Below are 21,338 nucleotides of genomic sequence, written 5' to 3' on the forward strand. Positions count from 1 at the left end.
TGCTTCTTCGGAGGCTGTTTTTGGGAGAAAGGTTCTTCAGGCAGTGGTTACTTCCATTTAATCCTCCCTTGTCCCTCCCATCATCCGTGTACTTTAGCTTTGGTATTGGTATCCCATAAGTAATGGATCATCCGTGGACTGGATACACTTAACAAGAGAAAACATAATTTATGCTTACCTGATAAATGTATTTCTCTTGTAGTGTATCCAGTCCACGGCCCGCCCTGTCCTTTTAAGGCAGGTCTAAATTTTAATTAAACTACAGTCACCACTGCACCCTATGGTTTCTCCTTTCTCGTCTTGTTTCGGTCGAATGACTGGATATGGCAGTGAGGGGAGGAGCTATATAGCAGCTCTGCAGTGGGTGATCCTCTTGCAACTTCCTGTTGGGAAGGAGAATATCCCATAAGTAATGGATGATCCGTGGACTGGATACACTACAAGAGAAATAAATTTATCAGGTAAGCATAAATTATGTTTTTATATTGCTTGTTAACTTGATTTAAAGTGTTTTCCAAGCTTGCTAGTCTCATTGCTAGTCTGTACAAACATGTCTGACATAGAGGAAACTCCTTGTTCATTATGTTTAAAAGCCGTGGTGGAACCCCATAGGAGAATGTGTACTAAATGTATTGATTTCACTTTAAACAATAAAGATCAGCTTTTATCTTTAAAAGAATTATCACCAGAGGATTCTGACGAGGGGGAAGTTATGCCGACTAACTCTCCCCACGTGTCAGACCCTTTGACTCCCGCTCAAGGGACTCACGCTAACATGGCGCCAAGTACATCAAGGACGCCCATAGCGATTACTTTGCAGGACATGGCGGCGATCATGGATAATACCCTGTCAGCGGTATTAGCCAGACTGCCTGAATTCAGAGGAAAGCGAGATAGCTCTGGGGTTAGGCGTAATACAGAGCATGCAGACGCTTTAAGGCCCATGTCTGATACTGCGTCACAATATGCAGAAGCTGAGGAAGGAGAGCTTCAGTCTGTGGGGGACATATCTGACTCAGGGAAACCTGATTCTGTTATTTCTACATTTAAATTTAAGCTTGAGGACCTCCGGGTATTGCTTAGAGAGGTTTTAGCTGATCTGAATGACTGTGACACAATTGCAGTGCCAGAGAAATTGTGTAGACTGGATAAATACTATGCAGTGCCGGTGTGTACTGATGTTTTTCCAATACCTAAAAGGTTTACAGAAATTATTACTAAGGAGTGGGACAGACCCGGTGTGCCGTTTCCCCCCCCCCCTCCTATTTTTAGAAAAATGTTTCCTATAGACGCCACCACTCGGGACTTATGGCAGACGGTCCCTAAGGTGGAGGGAGCAGTTTCTACTTTAGCAAAGCGTACTACTATCCCGGTCGAGGACAGTTGTGCTTTTTCAGATCCAATGGATAAAAAATTAGAGGGTTACCTTAAGAAAATGTTTATTCAACAAGGTTTTATCCTGCAGCCCCTTGCATGCATTGCTCCTGTCACTGCTGCTGCGGAATTCTGGTTTGAGTCTCTGGAAGAGGCCTTTCAGACAGCTACTCCATTGACTGAAATACTTGACAAGCTTAGAACACTTAAGCTAGCTAATTCTTTTGTTTCTGATGCCATTGTTCATTTGACTAAACTAACGGCTAAGAATTCTGGATTCGCCATCCAGGCGCGTAGGGCGCTATGGCTTAAATCTTGGTCAGCTGATGTGACTTCAAAGTCTAAATTACTTAATATTCCCTTCAAGGGGCAGACCCTATTCGGGTCTGGTTTGAAGGAAATTATTGCTGACATTACTGGAGGTAAGGGTCATGCCCTTCCTCAGGACAGGTCCAAATCAAGGGCCAAACAGTCTAATTTTCGTGCCTTTCGAAACTTCAAGGCAGGTGCAGCATCAACTTCCTCTGCTACAAAACAAGAAGGAACTTTTGCTCAGTCCAAGCCGGCCTGGAAATCTAACCAGTCCTGGAACAAAGGCAAGCAGGCCAGAAAGCCTGCTGCTGCCTCTAAGACAGCATGAAGGAACGGCCCCCTATCCGGTAACAGATCTAGTAGGGGGCAGACATTTTCTCTTTGCCCAGGCGTGGGCAAGAGATGTTCAGGATCCCTGGGTGTTGGAGATTGTATTTTAGGGATATCTTCTGGACTTCAAAGCTCCCCCCCCCCACAAGGGAGATTTCACCTTTCGAGATTATCTGTAAACCAGATAAAGAAAGAGGCATTCTTACGCTGTGTGCAAGAACTCCTAGTTATGGGAGTGATCCATCCAGTTCCACAGATGGAACAGGGACAGGGATTTTATTCAAATCTGTTTGTGGTTCCCAAAAAAGAGGGAACCTTCAGACCAATCTTGGATCTAAAGATCTTAAACAAATTCCTCAGAGTTCCATCTTTCAAAATGGAAACTATTCGGACCATCCTACCTATGATCCAAGAGGGTTAGTACATGACCACAGTGGATTTAAAGGATGCTTACCTTCACATTCCGATTCACAAAAATCATCATCGGTTCTTAAGGTTTGCCTTTCTGGACAGGCAATACCAGTTTGTGGCTCTTCCCTTCGGGTTAGCTACAGCCCCAAGAATTTTTACAAAGGTTCTGGGGTCGCTTCTGGCGGTCCTAAGGCCGCGGGGCATAGCAGTGGCCCCTTATCTAGACGACATCCTGATACAGGCGTCTAACTTCCAAATTGCCAAGTCCCATACGGACATAGTTCTGGCATTTCTGAGGTCGCATGGGTGGAAAGTGAACGAGGGAAAGAGTTCTCTATCCCCACTCACAAGAGTTTCCTTCCTAGGGACTCTGATAGATTCTGTAGAAATGAAAATTTACCTGACGGAGTCCAGGTTATCAAAACTTCTAAATTCTTGCCGTATTCTCCATTCTATTCCGCGCCCTTCGGTGGCTCAGTGCATGGAAGTAATCGGCATAATGGTAACGGCAATGGACATAGTACCGTTTGCGCGCCTACATCTCAGACTGCTGCACCTATGCATGCTCAGTCAGTGGAATGGGGATTACACAGATTTGTCCCCTCTACTAAATCTGGATCAAGAGACCAGAGATTCTCTTCTCTGGTGGCTATCTCGAGTCCACCTGTTCAAAGGTATGACCTTTCGCAGGCCAGATTGGACAATTGTAACGACAGATGCCAGCCTTCTAGGTTGGGGTGCAGTCTGGAACTCCCTGAAGGCTCAGGGATCGTGGACTCAGGAGGAGAAGCTCCTTCCAATAAATATTCTGGAATTAAGAGCAATATTCAATGCTCTTCTAGCTTGGCCTCAGTTAGCAACCCTGAGGTTCATCAGATTTCAGTCGGACAACATCAGGACTGTGGCTTACATCAACCATCAAGGGGGAACCAGGAGTTCCCTTGCGATGTTAGAAGTCTCCAAGATAATTTGCTGGGCAGAGACTCACTCTTGCCACCTGTCAGCAATCCATATCCCAGGTGTAGAGAACTGGGAGGCGGATTTTCTAAGTCGTCAGACTTTTCATCCGGGGGAGTGGGAACTCCATCCGGAGGTGTTTGCTCAATTGATTCATCGTTGGGGCAAACCAGAACTGGATCTCATGGCGTCTCGCCAGAAAGCCAAGCTTCCTTGTTACGGATCCAGGTCCAGGGACCCAGAGACGACGCTGATAGATGCTCTAGCAGCTCCTTGGTTCTTCAGCCTGGCTTATGTGTTTCCACCGTTTCCTCTGCTCCCTCGACTGATTGCCAAAATCAAACAGGAGAGAGCATCGGTGATCTTAATAACGCCTGCGTGGCCACGCAGGACCTGGTATGCAGACCTAGTGGACATGTCATCCTTTCCACCATGGACTCTGCCTCTGAGACAAGACCTTCTACTACAAGGTCCTTTCAATCATCCAAATCTAATTTCTCTGAGACTGACTGCCTGGAGATTGAACGCTTGATTTTATCAAAGCGTGGCTTCTCCGAGTCAGTTATTGATACCTTAATACAGGCACGAAAGCCTGTCACCAGGAAAATCTACCATAAGATATGGCGTAAATATCTTTATTGGTGTGAATCCAAGAATTACTCATGGAGTAAGGTTAGGATTCCTAGGATATTGTCTTTTCTCCAAGAGGGTTTGGAAATAGGATTATCAGCTAGTTCTTTAAAGGGACAGATTTCTGCTCTGTCTATTCTTTTGCACAAGCGTCTGGCAGAAGTTCCAGACGTTCAGGCTTTTTGTCAGGCTTTGGTTAGAATTAAGCCTGTGTTTAAACCTGTTGCTCCCCCATGGAGCTTAAACTTGGTTCTTAAAGTTCTTCAAGGGGTTCCGTTTGAACCTCTTCATTCCATAGATGTCAAACTTTTATCTTGGAAAGTTCTGTTTTTTATGGCTATTTCCTCGGCTCGCATAGTATCCGAGTTATCTGCCTTACAATGTGATTCTCCTTATCTGATTTTCCATACAGATAAAGTAGTTCTGCGTACAAAACCTGGGTTTTTACCTAAGGTAGTTTCTAACAAGAATATCAATCAAGAGATTGTTGTTCCATCATTTTGTCCTAATCCTTCTTCAAAGAAGGAACGTCTTTTATATAATCTGGACGTAGTCCGAAGTTTTATTTAAAAGCTACTAAAGATTTTCGTCAAACATCTTCCCTGTTTGTTGTTTACTCTGGACAGAGGAGAGGTCAAAAGGCTTCTGCAACTTCTCTTTCTTTTTGGCTTCGTAGCGTAATACGCTTAGCCTATGAGACTGCTGGACAGCAGCCTCCTGAAAGGATTACAGCTCATTCTACCAGAGCTGTGGCTTCCACCGGGGCCTTTAAAAATGAGGCTTCTGTTGAACAGATTTGCAAGGCGGTGACTTGGTCTTCGCTTCACACCTTTTCAAAATTCTACAAATTTGATACTTTTGTTTCTTCGGAGGCTATTTTTGGGAGAAAGGTTCTACAGGCAGTGGTTCCTTCCATTTAAGTTCCTGCCTTGTCCCTCCCTTCATCCGTGTATTTTAGCTTTGGTATTGGTATCCCACAAGTAATGGATGATCCGTGGACTGGATACACCTTACAAGAGAAAACACAATTTATGCTTACCTGATAAATTTATTTCTCTTGTGGTGTATCCAGTCCACGGCCCGCCCTGTCCTTTTAAGGCAGGTCTAAATTTTAATTTAAACTACAGTCACCACTGCACCCTATGGTTTCTCCTTTTGTCGGCTTGTTTCGGTCGAATGACTGGATATGGCAGTTAGGGGAGGAGCTATATAGCAGCTCTGCTGTGGGTGATCCTCTTGCAACTTCCTGTTGGGAAGGAGAATATCCCACAAGTAATGGATGATCCGTGGACTGGATACACCACAAGAGAAATACATTTATCAGGTAAGCATAAATTTTGTTTTTATATTTATGTATATTCAATGCATTGTTATACCAGCTGCAGAGTATAAAATGTGTGAGAAATTGCATTTTCAGGTTTATTTGTGTATATGAAGTAGCTGGTTTTGTGCTTTTAAACCATGTCCTATTAGAATGGGTTGAGCTTCAGGTAATATCAGTTCTCATTATGTTATCACTTTGTGTACACACATTTGCTTCCTTATCTTATATTTGTCTGGAAAACTGAAGCTCAATACATAGAGAGAACAATGGAACATTATCATTTTATTACTTAACTATCCTGCACTACTAATTGGAGTGTCATTTATTCTGCTGGCTGTGTTTATTAGGCTTTTCAATAGCTGAGACTCTAGTATGAAAACTTTCACTATAGGTTGGGATATCACAAGCTAAATCAGATATTTCAAAGGCCAAAATATGGGTAAAGGAGCTACTTGTAAACAATTTAATACACTCCAACAGATAAAATGGACCATTGAGGACAATTTAAATGGGAGAACATTTTTGGGTGAACTATCCCTTTAAGACCCTTTAGTTACAGAGTTAGAATCCTTCCATATGTGGGCTTTTCAGCAAGCAGGCTACATTTTTAAGCCAGCAGTTTCTATTCCTGGTGTGGCTGCATCTTCCATTTGGTTAAATAGGCTTTGTCAGCAGTTTTCTGATGATTCTGCTAGTGAAGATTTTTTTTAACCTTTTAAAAAATTGCTTACATGTTTTAAGGCTTTCATTTGTGATGCTGTTAAAGACATTATTAGGATTAATTCTAAGGGCTTGAATTTTCCAAGCCGTTCGCCGCATTACGACTGCAGGTTCTCACAAGAGAACCTGCAGTCAGTATTTATCAAGCAGCGGTCATTAGGCCGCTTCTGATCCTCTTCGCTACCTCTTAGGTGGATAATTTCCCCAGTCTCGTCCGATTGGGGAGATTGACAGCTCCTGGTCGCACATTATTGGCTGTGCGCGGGCAGGGGGCTGTGTTGCACAAAATCTTTCTTTAGGACAAGTGTCCAAAGGTAAATCCAAAGTTAATAATCGTTGTTTTTTTTCCCCTTTAGTTAGAACAGGGGACAGAAATCCAACTACTAAGTACCTCTAAGAAACAAAGTTTCTCTGACAAACTGGAACAAGTCTAAGCAGTTCAAATCTTCTCCCTCATTCAAGTCTGCATGGAGATACAGCCCTTGATTTAGAGGCTGTGGTAGGTATTCCTGTGTTTTTAGTGAGTTCAGGATCCCTGGGTTCTTAGTATTGTTTCTTAGGGTTATCAGATACATTTCAGAACAAGGCTTCCCAGAGGAAGGTGTATTCTGTCCAATGTTGCAAAAAATCCTTCAAAGGCTTAGGCATATTTTCATTCAGTTTCAGATGTAGAATCTATGCGAGTGATTGATCCTATTCCTCTGTTGGAACAGGGGATGGGATTTTATTCAAATCTCTTCGTTGTTCCAAAGAAGGATGGAACTTTCAGACCAGCTTTGGACCTAAAAGCTCTGAACAAGTTTCTCAGAGTTCCTACTTTCAAAATGGAAACTATTCGGACTATTCTGCCTTTTGTTCAGCAAGTTCATTTTATGTCTACAATAGATGTAAAGGATGTTTTCCTTCCTATTCCAATTCACAGGGAACATTATCTGTTTCTAAGGTTTGTCTTTCTAGACAAGCACTTTGGTGCTCTACCATTTGGTCTTGCTACAGCTCCCAGAATATTTTGTCTCGGATCAGAACTCAGGGTATTGCAGTGTTTCTTTACCTGGACAATACCTTGGTTCAAGCTCCATCTTTACATTTAGCAGACTCTCACATAACAGTTTGTTGTTTTTTCAGCAACATGGTTCGAGAATCAATTTTCCAAAGGGTTCTTTGATATCTCTGAGAAGAGTTGTTTTTCTAGGGTTTAAGAAAGATTGTTTCCATGAGTCTCTTTTTAATAGATCAAAGAAGGTTGAAGCAGGTGTCAGCTTGACAAAACCTCCAGTCTTTCTTTTCCTCTTTCGCTCTTTGCATGGAAGTATTAGGTCTCATGGTTGCTGCATCTAATGCCATTTCCATTTGCTCATTTTCACTTGAGGCCTCATCAGCTTTGTATGCTTCAGCAATGCAGAGATCATACTTAGTTGTTTCAAATTATTTATCTAGATCACAAAACAAGACAGTCCCTGTCTTGGTGGCTGAATGTTTAGCTTATTATGCAGGGAGCTTCTTTTGTTTGTCCTATTTGGACTGTGATCATTACAGATGCAAGTCTTTCAGGTTGGGGGGCCATCTGGGGGTCTCAGAGAACACAAGGGTTTTGGTTTCCAATTCATGCTCTAGAAATCCATGCAATTTTCAAAGCACTTTAGATTTGGCCTCTGTTTGAAAAGGAGTCTTATCTCCGTTTCAAGGCAGACAATGTTTTGGCAATGGCTTACATCAATTATCATAGTCTATGAAGGAAGTGTCTTGAATACTTTCCTAGATACTATCCGAAGTCCAGTGAGCCTCAGGCAGAGAATGTGGATGCTCTGGTAGCTCCATGGTCGTTTAGGCTAGCCTTTGGGGGGTTTTCTCCTCAGGTTCTTCTTTCCATAGTGATTATTATCAAGATCAGGCAAGAGAAATTATCTGTAATCCTGATTGCTATGGCTTGGCCTTGCAGGGTTTAGTATGGATTTCTGGTTCAGATGTCCAGTTGGCCTCTTTTCACTTCCTCTCTGTACGGACCTTCTAGCTCAAGGTTAGTTTTTCCATCAGTATCTCAAATCTCTAAGATTGATGGCACAGAGATTGACCAGTTAGTTCGCAGGCATAGAGTTTTTTCTGATTCTGTTATTTATACTTTGTTACAGGCCTGCAAGCCTATGACTAGGAATATGTATCATAAGGTCTGCAGGGCCCTAATGTCTAGGAATATGGATCATGGTGTTTCCTGGCATTCTTTCAAAATTCCTAGGATTTTGCAATTTTTGCAAGTTGGTTTAGATAAGGGTTTATCTGCCACCTCTTTGAAAGGTCAGATTTTCTACTCATTTTTGGTCTATAAGAAGATTGCTAATCTTCCTGGGGTTCATGGTTTTGTTTATGTTTTGGCTAGAATTAAACTGGTAATTAAGCTATTTCCTCTATTTAATCTTTATTTGGTATTGAAAGTTTTTTAGGCTCCTTTTTGAGCCTATGTATAAGGTAGATATTAAGCTTTGTTTCTTGGAAAGTTTTGTTTCTTTTGGCTATCTCTTCTGCTATTAGAGCCTCTGCATTGTTTGGTCTTTCATGTGATTCTCCTTATCTTATTTTCCATAAGGATAAGGAAGTTTTGAGGACAAAATATAACTTTTTTTTTATCTAAGATTGTGTCTTTGGATAATATCAGGAAATTGTTGTCGCTTCTTAGTCATAATTCTAAGAGTTCTTCAGAGAGGCTTCTTCATGACTTGGATGTTGTAAGAACTTCAAAGTTCTTTGTAGATGCTTCTAAGGATTTCAGATGTTCACTTTTCCGGTTCCAGGAAGACCCAGAAAGCTTCTGATGTTTCTTTGGCTTCTTGGTTAAAGCTTTTGATCCATAAGGTGGGACTGCCTCCACCTAAACAGATTATTGCCGTTCTACCAGATCAGTTGGAATTTTTTAAAGGTGTTTAATCAAACTTGTGACGTTTCAGGGTCTTTGCCCCTTCCTGAGACAAAGGAATGGGCAAAGACCCTGAAACACCACATGTTTGATTAAACACCTTTAAAAAAATTCCAGAGAGTGCAAGCCGTTTGTTTGGATGGATATATACATACACACACCGTCATATATTCTTAGGATTCTATTTGGGTTGTGGATTTTTTTTCACTGTGAACATTTTTTTTTGTTTTATTCCCCCTTATTTCTCATTTACTTGTGGACTCCAATGCTTGGGTATTAGTTCCCAGGATTTATGGATAGTGGACTCTCACCACCTGTTTGAAAGAAAACATAATTTAATTAATTTCTTTCATTGTGGTGTTGGTTTATTTTTGCTCACATCTTTTTTCCCTTGCTGCTGTTATTTTGCTCTTATTACTTTTCCTACCTTTTTGCTTAGCTATACGTCAGGCTAGTTTACCAGTAAGTTGGGAGGGGTTTTATAGAGTTCTTGGGGTTTAGGAATCTTTGATTCCATCTAGTGGCAGGGAAGAATAATTCCCATGAGTAATGGATCGTCAACACAATGAGAGTTAAGCATAAATTATGTTTTTTAATTTTTCTTTCTTTTAATTCATTTATTCTGATTCGCTTACCTTCCACTGGACTGTCTGGCCATTTGGGTGACCTAGTATAGATTTGAGGCATGTTACACATTTAAATCACACAGACATACATTTCCCATGGATCAAATCAGAGAAAACTGGGGTGCTCATGGGGATTTAATGTCAGTGTCATTAGATTTGAGTCTCATACATAAAGATACACAAACATACTGATACATTGACTCCTTGTATGTATCTGGTGTTGCCTTTGCATGTCTTTTGAGTAACTTTTTTTTTTTTTTTTTTTTTTTTTTTTTTTGGGGGGCCAAAGGGTGTGAAGGAGCAGGATGTTTATATCTGTGATTACCGCCTGGATAAATCTGCACACCTATTTTACAAGATCCACCGTAACAGATTCCCAGTCTGCACCAAAAGTTATGCATTTGACCACTTCCCCAAGAAGCTAACACCAAAGAGGGACTTTTCGGTAAGTTAATTGAAAGGAGCTTATATTTTTAATTTAGATGCATTTAAGAATGTACACACAATTTGTGTGGCGCAGACCCTTCAAACAAACTTTATTGCACACTTCTTCAGTCTTTTTGGCTAGCACTCAAAATTAATTTAGTCAGATATCTCAAATATCATAGTCAAGAAAGATTATTGACCTAATATTAAAATACTTATGGAGACGTCTCCTAAATTGCAGATATTTGTTAATACAAGCCTAATCTCATTTACCACCCTAAAGTAATTTTGGAAGGTCCTTTTAAGGAAATCTACAACACCTCTACCATTGGGTAACCCAAACAAATTTTAGAAGGGATCTGTTACCAAGGTATCTGAGTATCTATCAAGTTTTAAGCAGGGAATTCTTTTTCACAAAGTAGTCTTAAACCTGCACATTAGTCAACTCACGTTAATTATTGAAAGCCCTTCAAGGAAAACTACAATAACCCCCAATACATTAGAAGGGACTTGTTATCATGTCTTATTTTAAGGATCTATGTAGTTTCAAGCAGGGCAACATATATTGCAACTGGATAACATACAACAACATATATTGAAATGGTACAAATGTATTTCACCACCATTTAGTTGATACACTGTCCCTAGAGGCTAGCTTTCAATGCCATATCTGGTTGGTCAAGTGTCATTACTTTCCAATGAGTGGATTAATGAAACATTGCATTAGAGTATCGCCAAACAGGAGAAACTTGTTCATCCGTGTTAGTATGTAAACATCCAGGACAGGTTTAAATACACATTCAGTTCAGAGTATTAATCGCTTACCACACTCTGTAAGATCCGGTTCCGGAAGCTGCAGTGCTCTGTATAGATGGAGTTGTCTAAAGCCCGATTATATGAGACTTACATATGCCTTTCACAGGGATTATTTACATCATCTCTTTTATAATCAGCTGGTTTCCGTAAATTTAACAGCGGTCATGTACAGTATCTGCAAACTGTTGGTGTTTAACATCATCAAAACGCCATTGCCTACGCTCTTTTCATCCCCCTTACTGACAAGAGACTTCATCAGGGCCCTGAGAAAGTCCCTTGCAAGTAAGGGAGATGAAATGTGCATAGGTGATGGTGTGGCGATGATTTGAGACACCGACCGTTTGCATATATTATGAAAATGATTATTAATTCATGAAATTAATTGAAAAAATTATTTCAAATTAAGCATACTGTAAAATATTCTAAATAATCCATAGAATGTGTGTGTGCGTGTGTATATATATAATTCCATTGCATTGGTCAGTATTGCTTCAGACTTGAAAAAGGAACCGAAAGCTTGTCAACTTATAAATGTATTGTTAGTCCAATAAAAAAGTATCATTGCTCAATGCTATACTCTTGTTATTTTGATATCTAAATCTCTGGACTAACACGGCTACTCCAATCAACGTATATATATGTATGTATTTATAAATATAAATGTGTGTGTATATGTATGTGTGTGTGTGTGTGTGCATGTATGTATGTATGTATATATATATATATATATATATATATATATATATATATATATATATATATATATATATATATATATATATAGTATCTCACAAAAGTGAGTACACCCCTCACATTTTTCTAAATATTTTATTATATCTTTTTCATGTGACAACACCAAAGAAATGACACTTTGCTACAATGTAAAGTAGTGAGTGTACAGCCTGTATAACAGTGTAAATTTGCTGTTCCCTCAAAATAACTCAACACACAGCCTTTAATGTCTAAACCGTTGGCAACAAAAGTGAGTACACCCCTAAGTGGAAATGTCCAAATTGGGCCCAAAGTGTCTATATTTTGTGTGGCCACCATTATTTTCCAGCACTGCCTTAACCCTCTTGGGAGTTCACCAGAGCTTCACAGGTTGTCACTGGAGTCCTCTTCCATGACGACATCACAGAGCTGGTGAATGTTAGAGATCTTGTGCTCCCCTACCTTCTGTTTAAGGATGCCCCACAGATGCTCAATAGGATTTAGGTCTTGAGACATGCTTGGCCAGTCCATCACCTTTACCCTCAGCTTCTTTAGCAAGGCAGTGGTCGTCTTGAAGGTGTGTTTTTGGTCGTTATCATGTTGGAATACTGCCTTGCGGCCCAGTTTCCGAAGGGAGAGGATCATGCTCTGCTTCAGTATGTCACAGTACATGCTGGCATTCATGGTTCCCTCAATGAACTGTAGCTCCACAGTGCCAGCAGCACTCATGCAGGCCGAGACCATGACACTCCCACCACCATGCTTGACTGTAGGCAAGACACACTTGTCTCTTTACTCCTCACCTGGTTGCCGACACACACGCTTGATACCATCTGAACCAAATAAGTTTATCTTGGTCTCATTGGACCACAGGACGTGGTTGCATTAATCCATGTCCTTAGTCTGCTTGTCTTCAGCAAACTGTTTGCAGGCTTTCTTGTGCATCATCTTTAGAAGAGACTTCCTTCTGGGAAGCCATGCAGACCAATTTGACGCAGTGTGCGGCGTATGGTCTGAGCACTGACAGGCTGACCCCTCACCCCTTCAACCGCTGCAGCAATGCTGGCAGCACTCATACGTTTATTTACCAAAGACAACCTCTGGATATGACGCTGAGCATGTGCTGTATGGTCTTGCCCACCATGCTGCAGCTCAGTTTCAGGGTCTTGGCAATCTTCTTATAGCCTAGGCCATCTTTATGTAGAGCAACAATTCTTTTTTTCAGATCCGCTGACAGTTCTTTGCCATGAGGTGCCATGTTGAACTTCCAGTGACCAGTATGAGAGATTGTGAGAGCGGTAACACCAAATTTAACACTCCTGCTCCCCATTCACACCTGAGACCTTGTAACACTAGCGAGTCACATGACACTGGGGAGGGAAAATGGCTAATTGGGTCCAATTTGGAAATTTCCACTTAGGGGTGTACTCACTTTTGTTTCCAAAGGTTTAGACATTATTGGCTGTGTGTTGAGTTACTTTGAGGGGACAGCAACTTTACACTGTTATACAGGCTGTACACTCACTACTTTACATTGTATCAAAGCGTAATTTCTTCAGTGTTGTCACATAAAAAATATGTAATAACATTTTTAAAATGACCTCCCTTGGCATTAAGCACATCTTGAACTCTTTTGGGGAGACTGTCCTGAAGTTTTCTGAAGTATTCTTCTGGTATAGTAAACTAGGCTTCTATCAGCACTTACCAGAGTTCTTCTTTAGAATTAGGTTGTCTTTTATTTCTTTCAAAAGAGAGAGAGAGAACAGCACTCCATGAGATAGAACAGAAGCTGGAATAACTTCCATGCATGTTAATTTTTATTGAATTCCTCAGGATGCCAGTTCTTTTTGCACACCATGCCCCTTCACAGAGAAAAAATATCCTGAAGCATATCAGTCTGACCCTGCCCAATGACAGTCCAGCGCCGAAATACCAGGCAATTCTTCTCTGGACAAGGGAAGCAACAACCCCAGACGATCGTTTCGGCCTCCTATGGGCCTCGTCAGTGAGGTGCAGTTGTATCTCTCTAAGGGCAAGTGTGCATGGAGTCCACATCTGGTTGACCCATTACTCTTAGGGTGACCCAAGAATAATTTGCATAAAAATTAAAAGAGAGAGAGAACAGCACTCCATGAGATAGAACAGGAGCTGTAATAACTTCCATGCATGTTCATTTTTATTGAATTCCTCAGGGTGTCAGTTCTTTTTGCACACCATGCCCCTTCACAGAGAAAAAATATCCTGAAGTATATCAGTCTGACCCTGCCCAATGACAGTCCAGCGCCGAAATACCAGGCAATTCTTCTCTGAACAAGGGAAGCAACAACCCCAGACGATCATTTCGGCCTCCTATGGGCCTCGTCAGTGATGTGCAGTTGTATCTCTCTAAGGGCAAGTGTGCATGGAGTCCACGTCTGGTTTACCCATTACTCTTAGGGTGATCCCATACTGCCTCTATAATATTCAGATCTGGACTCTGTGGAAGCCAGTCCATGACTGTCAGTGTTTTATCAGCTGTTCAGATTTCACTGCATTAGCAGTGTGCTTGAGATTGTTATGGTGAAAAATAAAACCATTCCCAATTGGCCGATTTCCAGAAGGAATGATGAATTAAAAATTGTCTGTACTTTTATGCCTTCATATTCCCATAAATTTGGACAATATCGCCAACACCACTGGCAGAAATGCAGCCCAAACCAGGACAGACCCTTCATGTTTCACTAAAAGTTGCAAGCACTCATTCTTCCATTTCTCTCCAACTCTTCTTCTCACATATTGTCAACAATGATTGGACCCAAAAATGTCAAACTTGGATTAGTCACTCCATAATACTCCATTGATTTTCATTCAAGTCTTTGTGAGCTTTAGCATATTTTAGCCTTTTCCCCTTCCGGAAAAGTGGTTTCTTGGCTGCTACCCTTCCACAAAGACCATTTCTGATCAAACTTCTTCCGACTGTAAAAGGGTTAACTTGGCATCCTGATTAAGCTGTAAGATGCAGAGCCAGGTCCTTGCTGGACTTTTTCTGGTCTCTCAAAGAAAAACTGTGAGAAACTTCTCATTAGATCTTGAAAGTTTCTTGGCCTTCCTGTCCTTTTTTTGTCCTTGACCTCCTGATTCTTCCATTTTCTTTATAACGGCTTGAATACCACATCTTGAGTATCCAGTTTTTTTTCTGATTTCCCTTTGAGAGTGGCCTTGCTGATGCAAAAGTATGATTTCCATCTAATACGAGGAGAGTCCACGGCTTTATTCATTACTTGTGGGAAATAAAGAACCTGGCCACCAGGATGAGGCAAAGACTACCCAGCCAAAGGCCTAAATACCTCCCCCACTCCCCTCATCCCTCAGTCATTCTTTGCCTTTCATCAGCGAGTGAGGAGGCCTTAGTATACCGCCTGCACAACTATGTTCCACATGCCTCGATAAAGTAGTGTTATCTAAAAGAAATAAAATGTTTAGTATCACTGAGCCCACCACTAAGGGCTCTCCATCCTGCGAGGTGCGTTCCCAACATTCATCTCCGATTACACATGCAGCTTCCCAGTGCACTTCTAATCCTCCTGCAGGAGGGGCCATGTTGCCGCCTGATTTTGCTGAATAGTTGCAAACGGCGGAGTCTGCGTTCTTTAGTGCTTTACGTCGCCAGGCTAAGCGCAAGCGAAACATTAAACATTGCTATCCTTCCCAGGGGTCATCTACTCCGTTGGATGTATCTGAGACTAGATTATCTGCTGATGCAGAGGATTCCAATACTTCGGAGGCCTCTCTCTCTGGGTCGGAATCTGTGGCCTCTAAACCTCCGGCTGTGGAGATACCAGACTTTAAGTTTAGGATGGAGAATTTACGCTTTTTATTAAAAGAAGTGTTGACTACTCTAGAGGTTCCGGAACCCAAGTTACCGGTGGGTGGAACCTTCTATTCCTAAGATCGATAAGGTTTATGAGGACAGGGTAGTGCCCCAGACTTTCCCAGTTCCCATAAAGATGGCGAATATTATTAAGAACGAATGCGAGACACTTGTATCGTCTTTTTCCCCGTCTTCTTTGTTCAAAAAGTTGTTTCCGGTTCCAGACTCTCAGCTAGAGTTGTGGGATCTGTTCCTAAGGTAGACGGAGCTATCTCCACGCTCGCTAAGCACACCCTATCCCGCTGGTTTAAGGAACCCATGGATAAGAAATTAGAGACCCTGTTAAGAAAGATGTTTCAACACACGGGGTTCGTTTTTCAACCTGTCGCTGCGATGGCGGGAGCCGCTACCTAGTGGTGTCAGGAATTGTTGAGGTGGAGACTCCCCTCAAGGAGATGCAGGAAAGAATTAGGGCCCTGAGGGTTGCTAATTTGTTTATTTGTGATGCTAATATGCAGATTATTTGCTTGAATGCCAAGACATCAGGCCTTTCTGTTCTGGCCCGGAGGGCCCTGTGGTGGAAGTTGTGGTCTGCTGACATGACGTCCAAATCTAGATTGCTTTCTTTTCCATTTCAGGGAAAGATTCTATTTGGTCCAGGCCTGGACTCTTTCATATCCACGGTCATCGGGGGCAAGGGTGCCTTTCTACCGCAGGATAAGAAGAATTAACCTAAGGGTTCTAATTTTCGTCCCTTTCATTCGGACAAGTCCCAACTACAGCAGCCTGCCGCGAAGCCCGAGCAGTCCAAGGGATCTTGGAAGCCTTCTCAGTCTTGGAATAAAACCAAGCAGCGCAAGAAGCCCGCTGAGACAAAATCGTCATGAAGGGGCAGCCCCCTATCCATCTCTGGATCTCATAGGGGGCAGACTATCTCTTTTTGCAGAGGCATGGATGAGAGACGTACAGGATCCTTGGGTCCTGGAAGTTGTTGCCCAGGGGTACAGGATAGGTTTCAAAACTCATCCGCCCAGGGGCAGATTCCTCTTGTCAAATCTATTGACAAAACCAGAGAAACAAGATGCTTTTCTAGAGTGTGGGAGGGATCTCTCCTCTCTAGGTGTAATTGTATCGGTACCCCTAGCAGAAAAGGGTTTAGGGTACTATTCAAACCTTTTTGTGGTCCCAAAGAAGGGCACGTTTCACCCAATTCTGGACCTCAAGTGTTTAAACATGTTTGTGACGGTTCCATCGTTCAAAATGGAGACGATAATGTCTATACTGCCCCTAGTTCAAGAGGGTCAGTTTATGACTACGGTAGACTTGGACGCTTACCTTCATGTGCCAATACACAAGGATCACTTCAGGTTCTTAAGATTCGACCTTTCTGGATCAGCACTTACAGTTTGTAGCTCTTCCCTTCGGCTGGCTACTGCTCCAAGAATCTTCACAAAGGTTCTGGGAGCTCTACTCGCGGTGGCGAGATCCAGAGGAATAGCAGTAGCCTCTTATCTGGACGACATCCTGGTTCAGGCTCCATCCTATCGGGTAGCAGAGGAATATTCGAGAGCCCTTCTCCTCCTCATCTCATGGTTGGAAGATAAACTCAGGAAAGAGTTCTCTGGTCCCCAGTACAAGAGTGGAATTCCTGGGCACAATAATCGACTCCATAGCCATAAAAATATTCCTTACAGATCAGAGTTGTTGCAAACTTGTCTTGCCCTTCAATCCTCCCCAAGGCCATCAGTGGCCCGGTGCATGGAAGTGATTGGGCTCATGGTATCCATTATAGATGTCATTCCATTTGCCAGATTTCATCTGAGGCCTCTTCAGCTATGCATGCTGAGGCAGTGGAACGGCGATCATTCAGACCTATCCCATCTGATCTCTCTGGACAACGGGTCGAGGGAATCTCTCTCTTGGTGGCTCCGTCCAGACCAGCTGTCCCAGGGGACATCCTTCCTCAGACCATCTTAGGAGATTGTGACTACGGACACGAGTCTCTCCGGTTAGGAGGCAGTTTTGGGTGCCAGGAAGGCACAGGGCAGGAGGTATCGGAAGGAGTCTCTTCTCCCGATCAACATCCTGGAACTTTGGGCGATCTTCAACGCTCTAGGGAGATTTGCAACAGTTGGGGGATCTCATGGCATTCAGACTCAGCTTCAAGCTACCCAGATACGGGCTTAGCAGTGCCTTGGGGCTTCAACCTAGTTTACATATTTCCTCCCTTACTACTTCTACCTCGTGTAATGGCACGCATCAAACAGGAGCAAGTGTCAACTATTCTGATTGCTCCGTCATGGCCACGGAGGAAGTGGTTTCCGGATCTAGTGGGGATGTCATCTTGGAGGTTACCCTGTTTCAGGGATCTGATGGTACAGGATCCCTTTGTGCATCAGAATCTAGATTCTCTAAGGCTGACTGCATGGTGATTGAACGCCTAGTCTTAGCCAGAAGAGGATTTTCTGAGAGGGTGATAGATACTCTCATTCAAGCCAGAAAGCTGGTCACCCGACGCATTTATCATAAGGTGTGGAGGATCTACTTACTCTAGTATGAATCTTGTGGATATTCCTGGCATAAGGTCAGGGTATCCAGAATTCTTTCCTTCCTCCAGGATAGTTTGGAGAAGGGACTTGCCGCAAGTTCCTTAAGGGGACAGATTTCGGCGCTATCCGTGTTGTTACACAAAACACTCACTAAGCTCCCTGATATACAGTCTTTTGTACAGGCTCTGTCCAGGATCAGGCCTGTGTTTAGACATTCTGCTCCTTCTCGGAGTATGAATCTGGTTCTGACGCAAGTCTCGTCCTTTCCTGCATCTTTTTTTTTGGCGCGAGATTGTGTCTGTTATTGCGTCATTTCCTGGTATTAACTTTGGCGCCAAAAGTTTTCACTTCCTTTTGTTTCATGCGTCATACTTAGCGCCAACATTTTTTTTTATATTACCCCTCTTCCTTTAATGCTTCTTGCTCTCTTTATATTATAGAGAGCTATGATGCTTTCCTTTTTGCATATTTTTTTAACATAAGTATTTTTTCCCATTCCTGAAACTGCTATATGAGGAAATTGGATATTTTTTTTAAATGTTAATTTTTTTCTTTTTACATTTTGCAAGATGTCTCAGACTGATCCTGCCTATGATGTTACTGTAGGAACCATGCTGCCTGAACACAGTTCTACCAAAGCTAAGTGTGTTTGTTGTAAACAAGCTGATGTTATTTCTTAAACTCAATTATGTGGCATTTGTCATGATAAGCTGTTGCATGCTGATAATGTTTCTATTAGTACAAATACATTGTCTGTTGTTCCTTCAACGTCTAATGTACCTGATATTCCTGCAGATGTAAATAATTATATTGCTGCAGCTATAGAAAAGGCTATGTCTGCTATTCTGCCTTCAAATAAACGTAAAAGGTCTTTTAAAGCTTCTCATAATTCTGATGAAACTCGTTTTGACTGACAACATACTGAAGTATCCTCTGCTGATGAGGATCTCTCTGGTTCAGAGGATCCTGAATCAGACACTGAAATTCACAAATCTTCCTATCTGTTTAAGATTGAATATATTCGTTCTTTATTGAAGGAAGTTTTGGTTACTTTAGGTATTAAAGAGTCTAGTCCTCTTGTTAACAAAGCCAGTTAACATTTAAATACTGTTTTTAAACCTCCTGCGGTTACTCCTTAGGTTTTTCCTATTCCAGATGCTATATATGATATGATTACTAAAGAAATAAACCTGGTTCTTCTTTTAACCCTTCTTCTAGGTTTAAGAAGTCGTATCCTTTACCTGTGGCTAATTTAGAGTTTTGTGGAAAAGTCCCTAAAGTTGATGTGGCTATTTCCACTCTTGCTAAACATACTACTATCCCTATGGAAGATAGTACTTCTTTTAAGGATCGTTTAGACAGGAAGATTGAATCTTATCTCAGTAAAACGTATTTACATTCTGGCTATATTCTTAGACCTGCCATTTCTATGGCTGATGTGGCGGCTGCTTCAAATTTTTGGTTGGACAGTTTAGCTTGTCAGATAGAAGATTCTGATATGTCTAGCATTGTTCTTTTGCTTTAACATGCTAATCATTTCATTTGCAAAATTTGACGTTATTAAGATCAATGTTAAATCTATGTCTTTAGCTATTTTAGCCAGAAGAGGTTTATGGCTTAAATCTTGGAATGCTGACATGGTGTCTAAATCTAGATTACTATCTCTATCTTTCCAGGGTAAGAATTTATTTGGTTCTCAATTGGATTCTATTATTTCCACTATCACTGGGGGGAAGGGAGTTTTTCTACCCCAAGATAAAAAGTCTAACAGTAAATTTAAGGTTCCTAATCGTTTTCGTTCCTTTCATCAGAGTAGAGAACAAAAAAACCTCTCCTTCCCCTAAGGCCTCTTCTTCTAATTGGAGACCATCTTCAAATTGGAGTAAAACCAAGCCTTATAAAAAACCAAAACCAGCCCCCAAGTCTGCATGAAGGTACGGCCCTCAATCCAGTTCAGCTGGTGGGGGGGCAGATTGAAATTATTTCAGGACATTTGGACAGATTCTGTTCAGAATCATTGGATTCAGAATATTGTGTCTTAAGGGTATCGAATAGGTTTCAGAATAAGACCTCCCATAGGAAGATTCTTTCTTTCTCATGTTCCAACAAATCCTGTGAAGGCTCAGGCTTTTCTGAAATGTGTTTCAGACCTAGAGCTTTCAGGGGTGATTGTACCAGTTCCTCTCCAGGTACAGGGTTTGGGTTTTTATTCAAATCTATTCATTGTCCCAAAGAAAGAGAATTCTTTCAGCCCAGTTCTGGATCTGAAGTTTTTAAATCGTTTTGTAAGAGTCCCAACTTTCAAGATGGTGACTATAAGAACTATTCTGCCTTTTGTTCAGCAAGGACATTTTATGTCCAAAATAGACTTACAGGATGCTTATCTTCAAATTCCAATTCATCCAGACCACTATCTGTTTCTGAGATTCTCTTTTCTAGACAAGCATTACTAATTTGTCGCTTTTCCATTTGGCCTAGTGACAGCTCCAAGAATCTTCTCAAAGGTTCTCGGTGCCCTTCTATCTGTACACAGACAGCAGGGTATTGTGGTGTTTCCTTATTTGGACGATATCTTGGTACTAGCTCAGTCTTTTCATTTAGCAGAATTTCACATGAAACAACTAGTGTGATTTCTTCACAGGCATGGTTGGAGGATCAATTTACAAAAGAGTTTCTTGATTCCTCAAACAAGGGTCACCTTTTTAGGTTAACAGACAAGAGACAAATTAAATTGGTTTTAGCTTGTCTAAACCTTCAGTCTCGATCATTCCCTTCAGTGGTTATGTGCATGGAAGTTTTAGGTCTTATGACTGCAGCATCATACGCGATCCCCTCTGCTCGTTTTCATATGAGACCTCTGCAGCTTTGCATGCTGAATCAATGGTGCAGGGATTATACTCAGATATGAAAACGAAGTACGGAAGGTCTCCAATAATGCAAAATTTCCTTTATTGTAAACTGATGCTCATAACAGGGTCAAAATAACACAACGTTTCAGGGTACACACCCCTTAATCATGTGATAAAAAATGGTCAGATCTACCTGTTTAAATAGGCACCTGGGATTAGCCCTTATACTCTATGCCAGGGGTGTCCAAACTTTGCTCTCCAGAGGTTTTGGAACTACATTTCCCATGATGCTCAGCTAGATAAAATGCTGGCTGAGCATCATTGGAAATGTAGTTCCAAAACCTCTGGAGAGCAAAGTTTGGACACCCCTGCTCTATGCACATAACTTGCAATTGAATTGTGCAGCGCCATCTAGTGGTTATATTAAGAAAAATCTGATAATAAAAAAACAGCTATGAAGACTGAACAGAAATAACACATCATCAAAAACAAATACACATTGTATAATAACCTAATACACAGTCATGATAATAAAAAAAATAACT

At 41.6% G+C, this 21,338-nt stretch overlaps 1 protein-coding gene across 1 annotated transcript in view; it reads left to right on the forward strand.

Annotated features, from left to right (window-relative positions):
* Positions 1–21,338, forward strand: part of ASH1L (ASH1 like histone lysine methyltransferase) — a 505,039-nt gene that overhangs the window by 430,677 nt on the left and 53,024 nt on the right. The window contains exon 25 of the mRNA XM_053703215.1: positions 9,875–10,037. Coding sequence (XP_053559190.1) covers positions 9,875–10,037 — 163 coding nt within the window. The remainder of the gene's footprint in view (positions 1–9,874; positions 10,038–21,338) is intronic.

Source organism: Bombina bombina, chromosome 1 (genome assembly GCF_027579735.1).
Source record: "Bombina bombina isolate aBomBom1 chromosome 1, aBomBom1.pri, whole genome shotgun sequence".
NCBI classification, from domain to species: domain Eukaryota; kingdom Metazoa; phylum Chordata; class Amphibia; order Anura; family Bombinatoridae; genus Bombina; species Bombina bombina.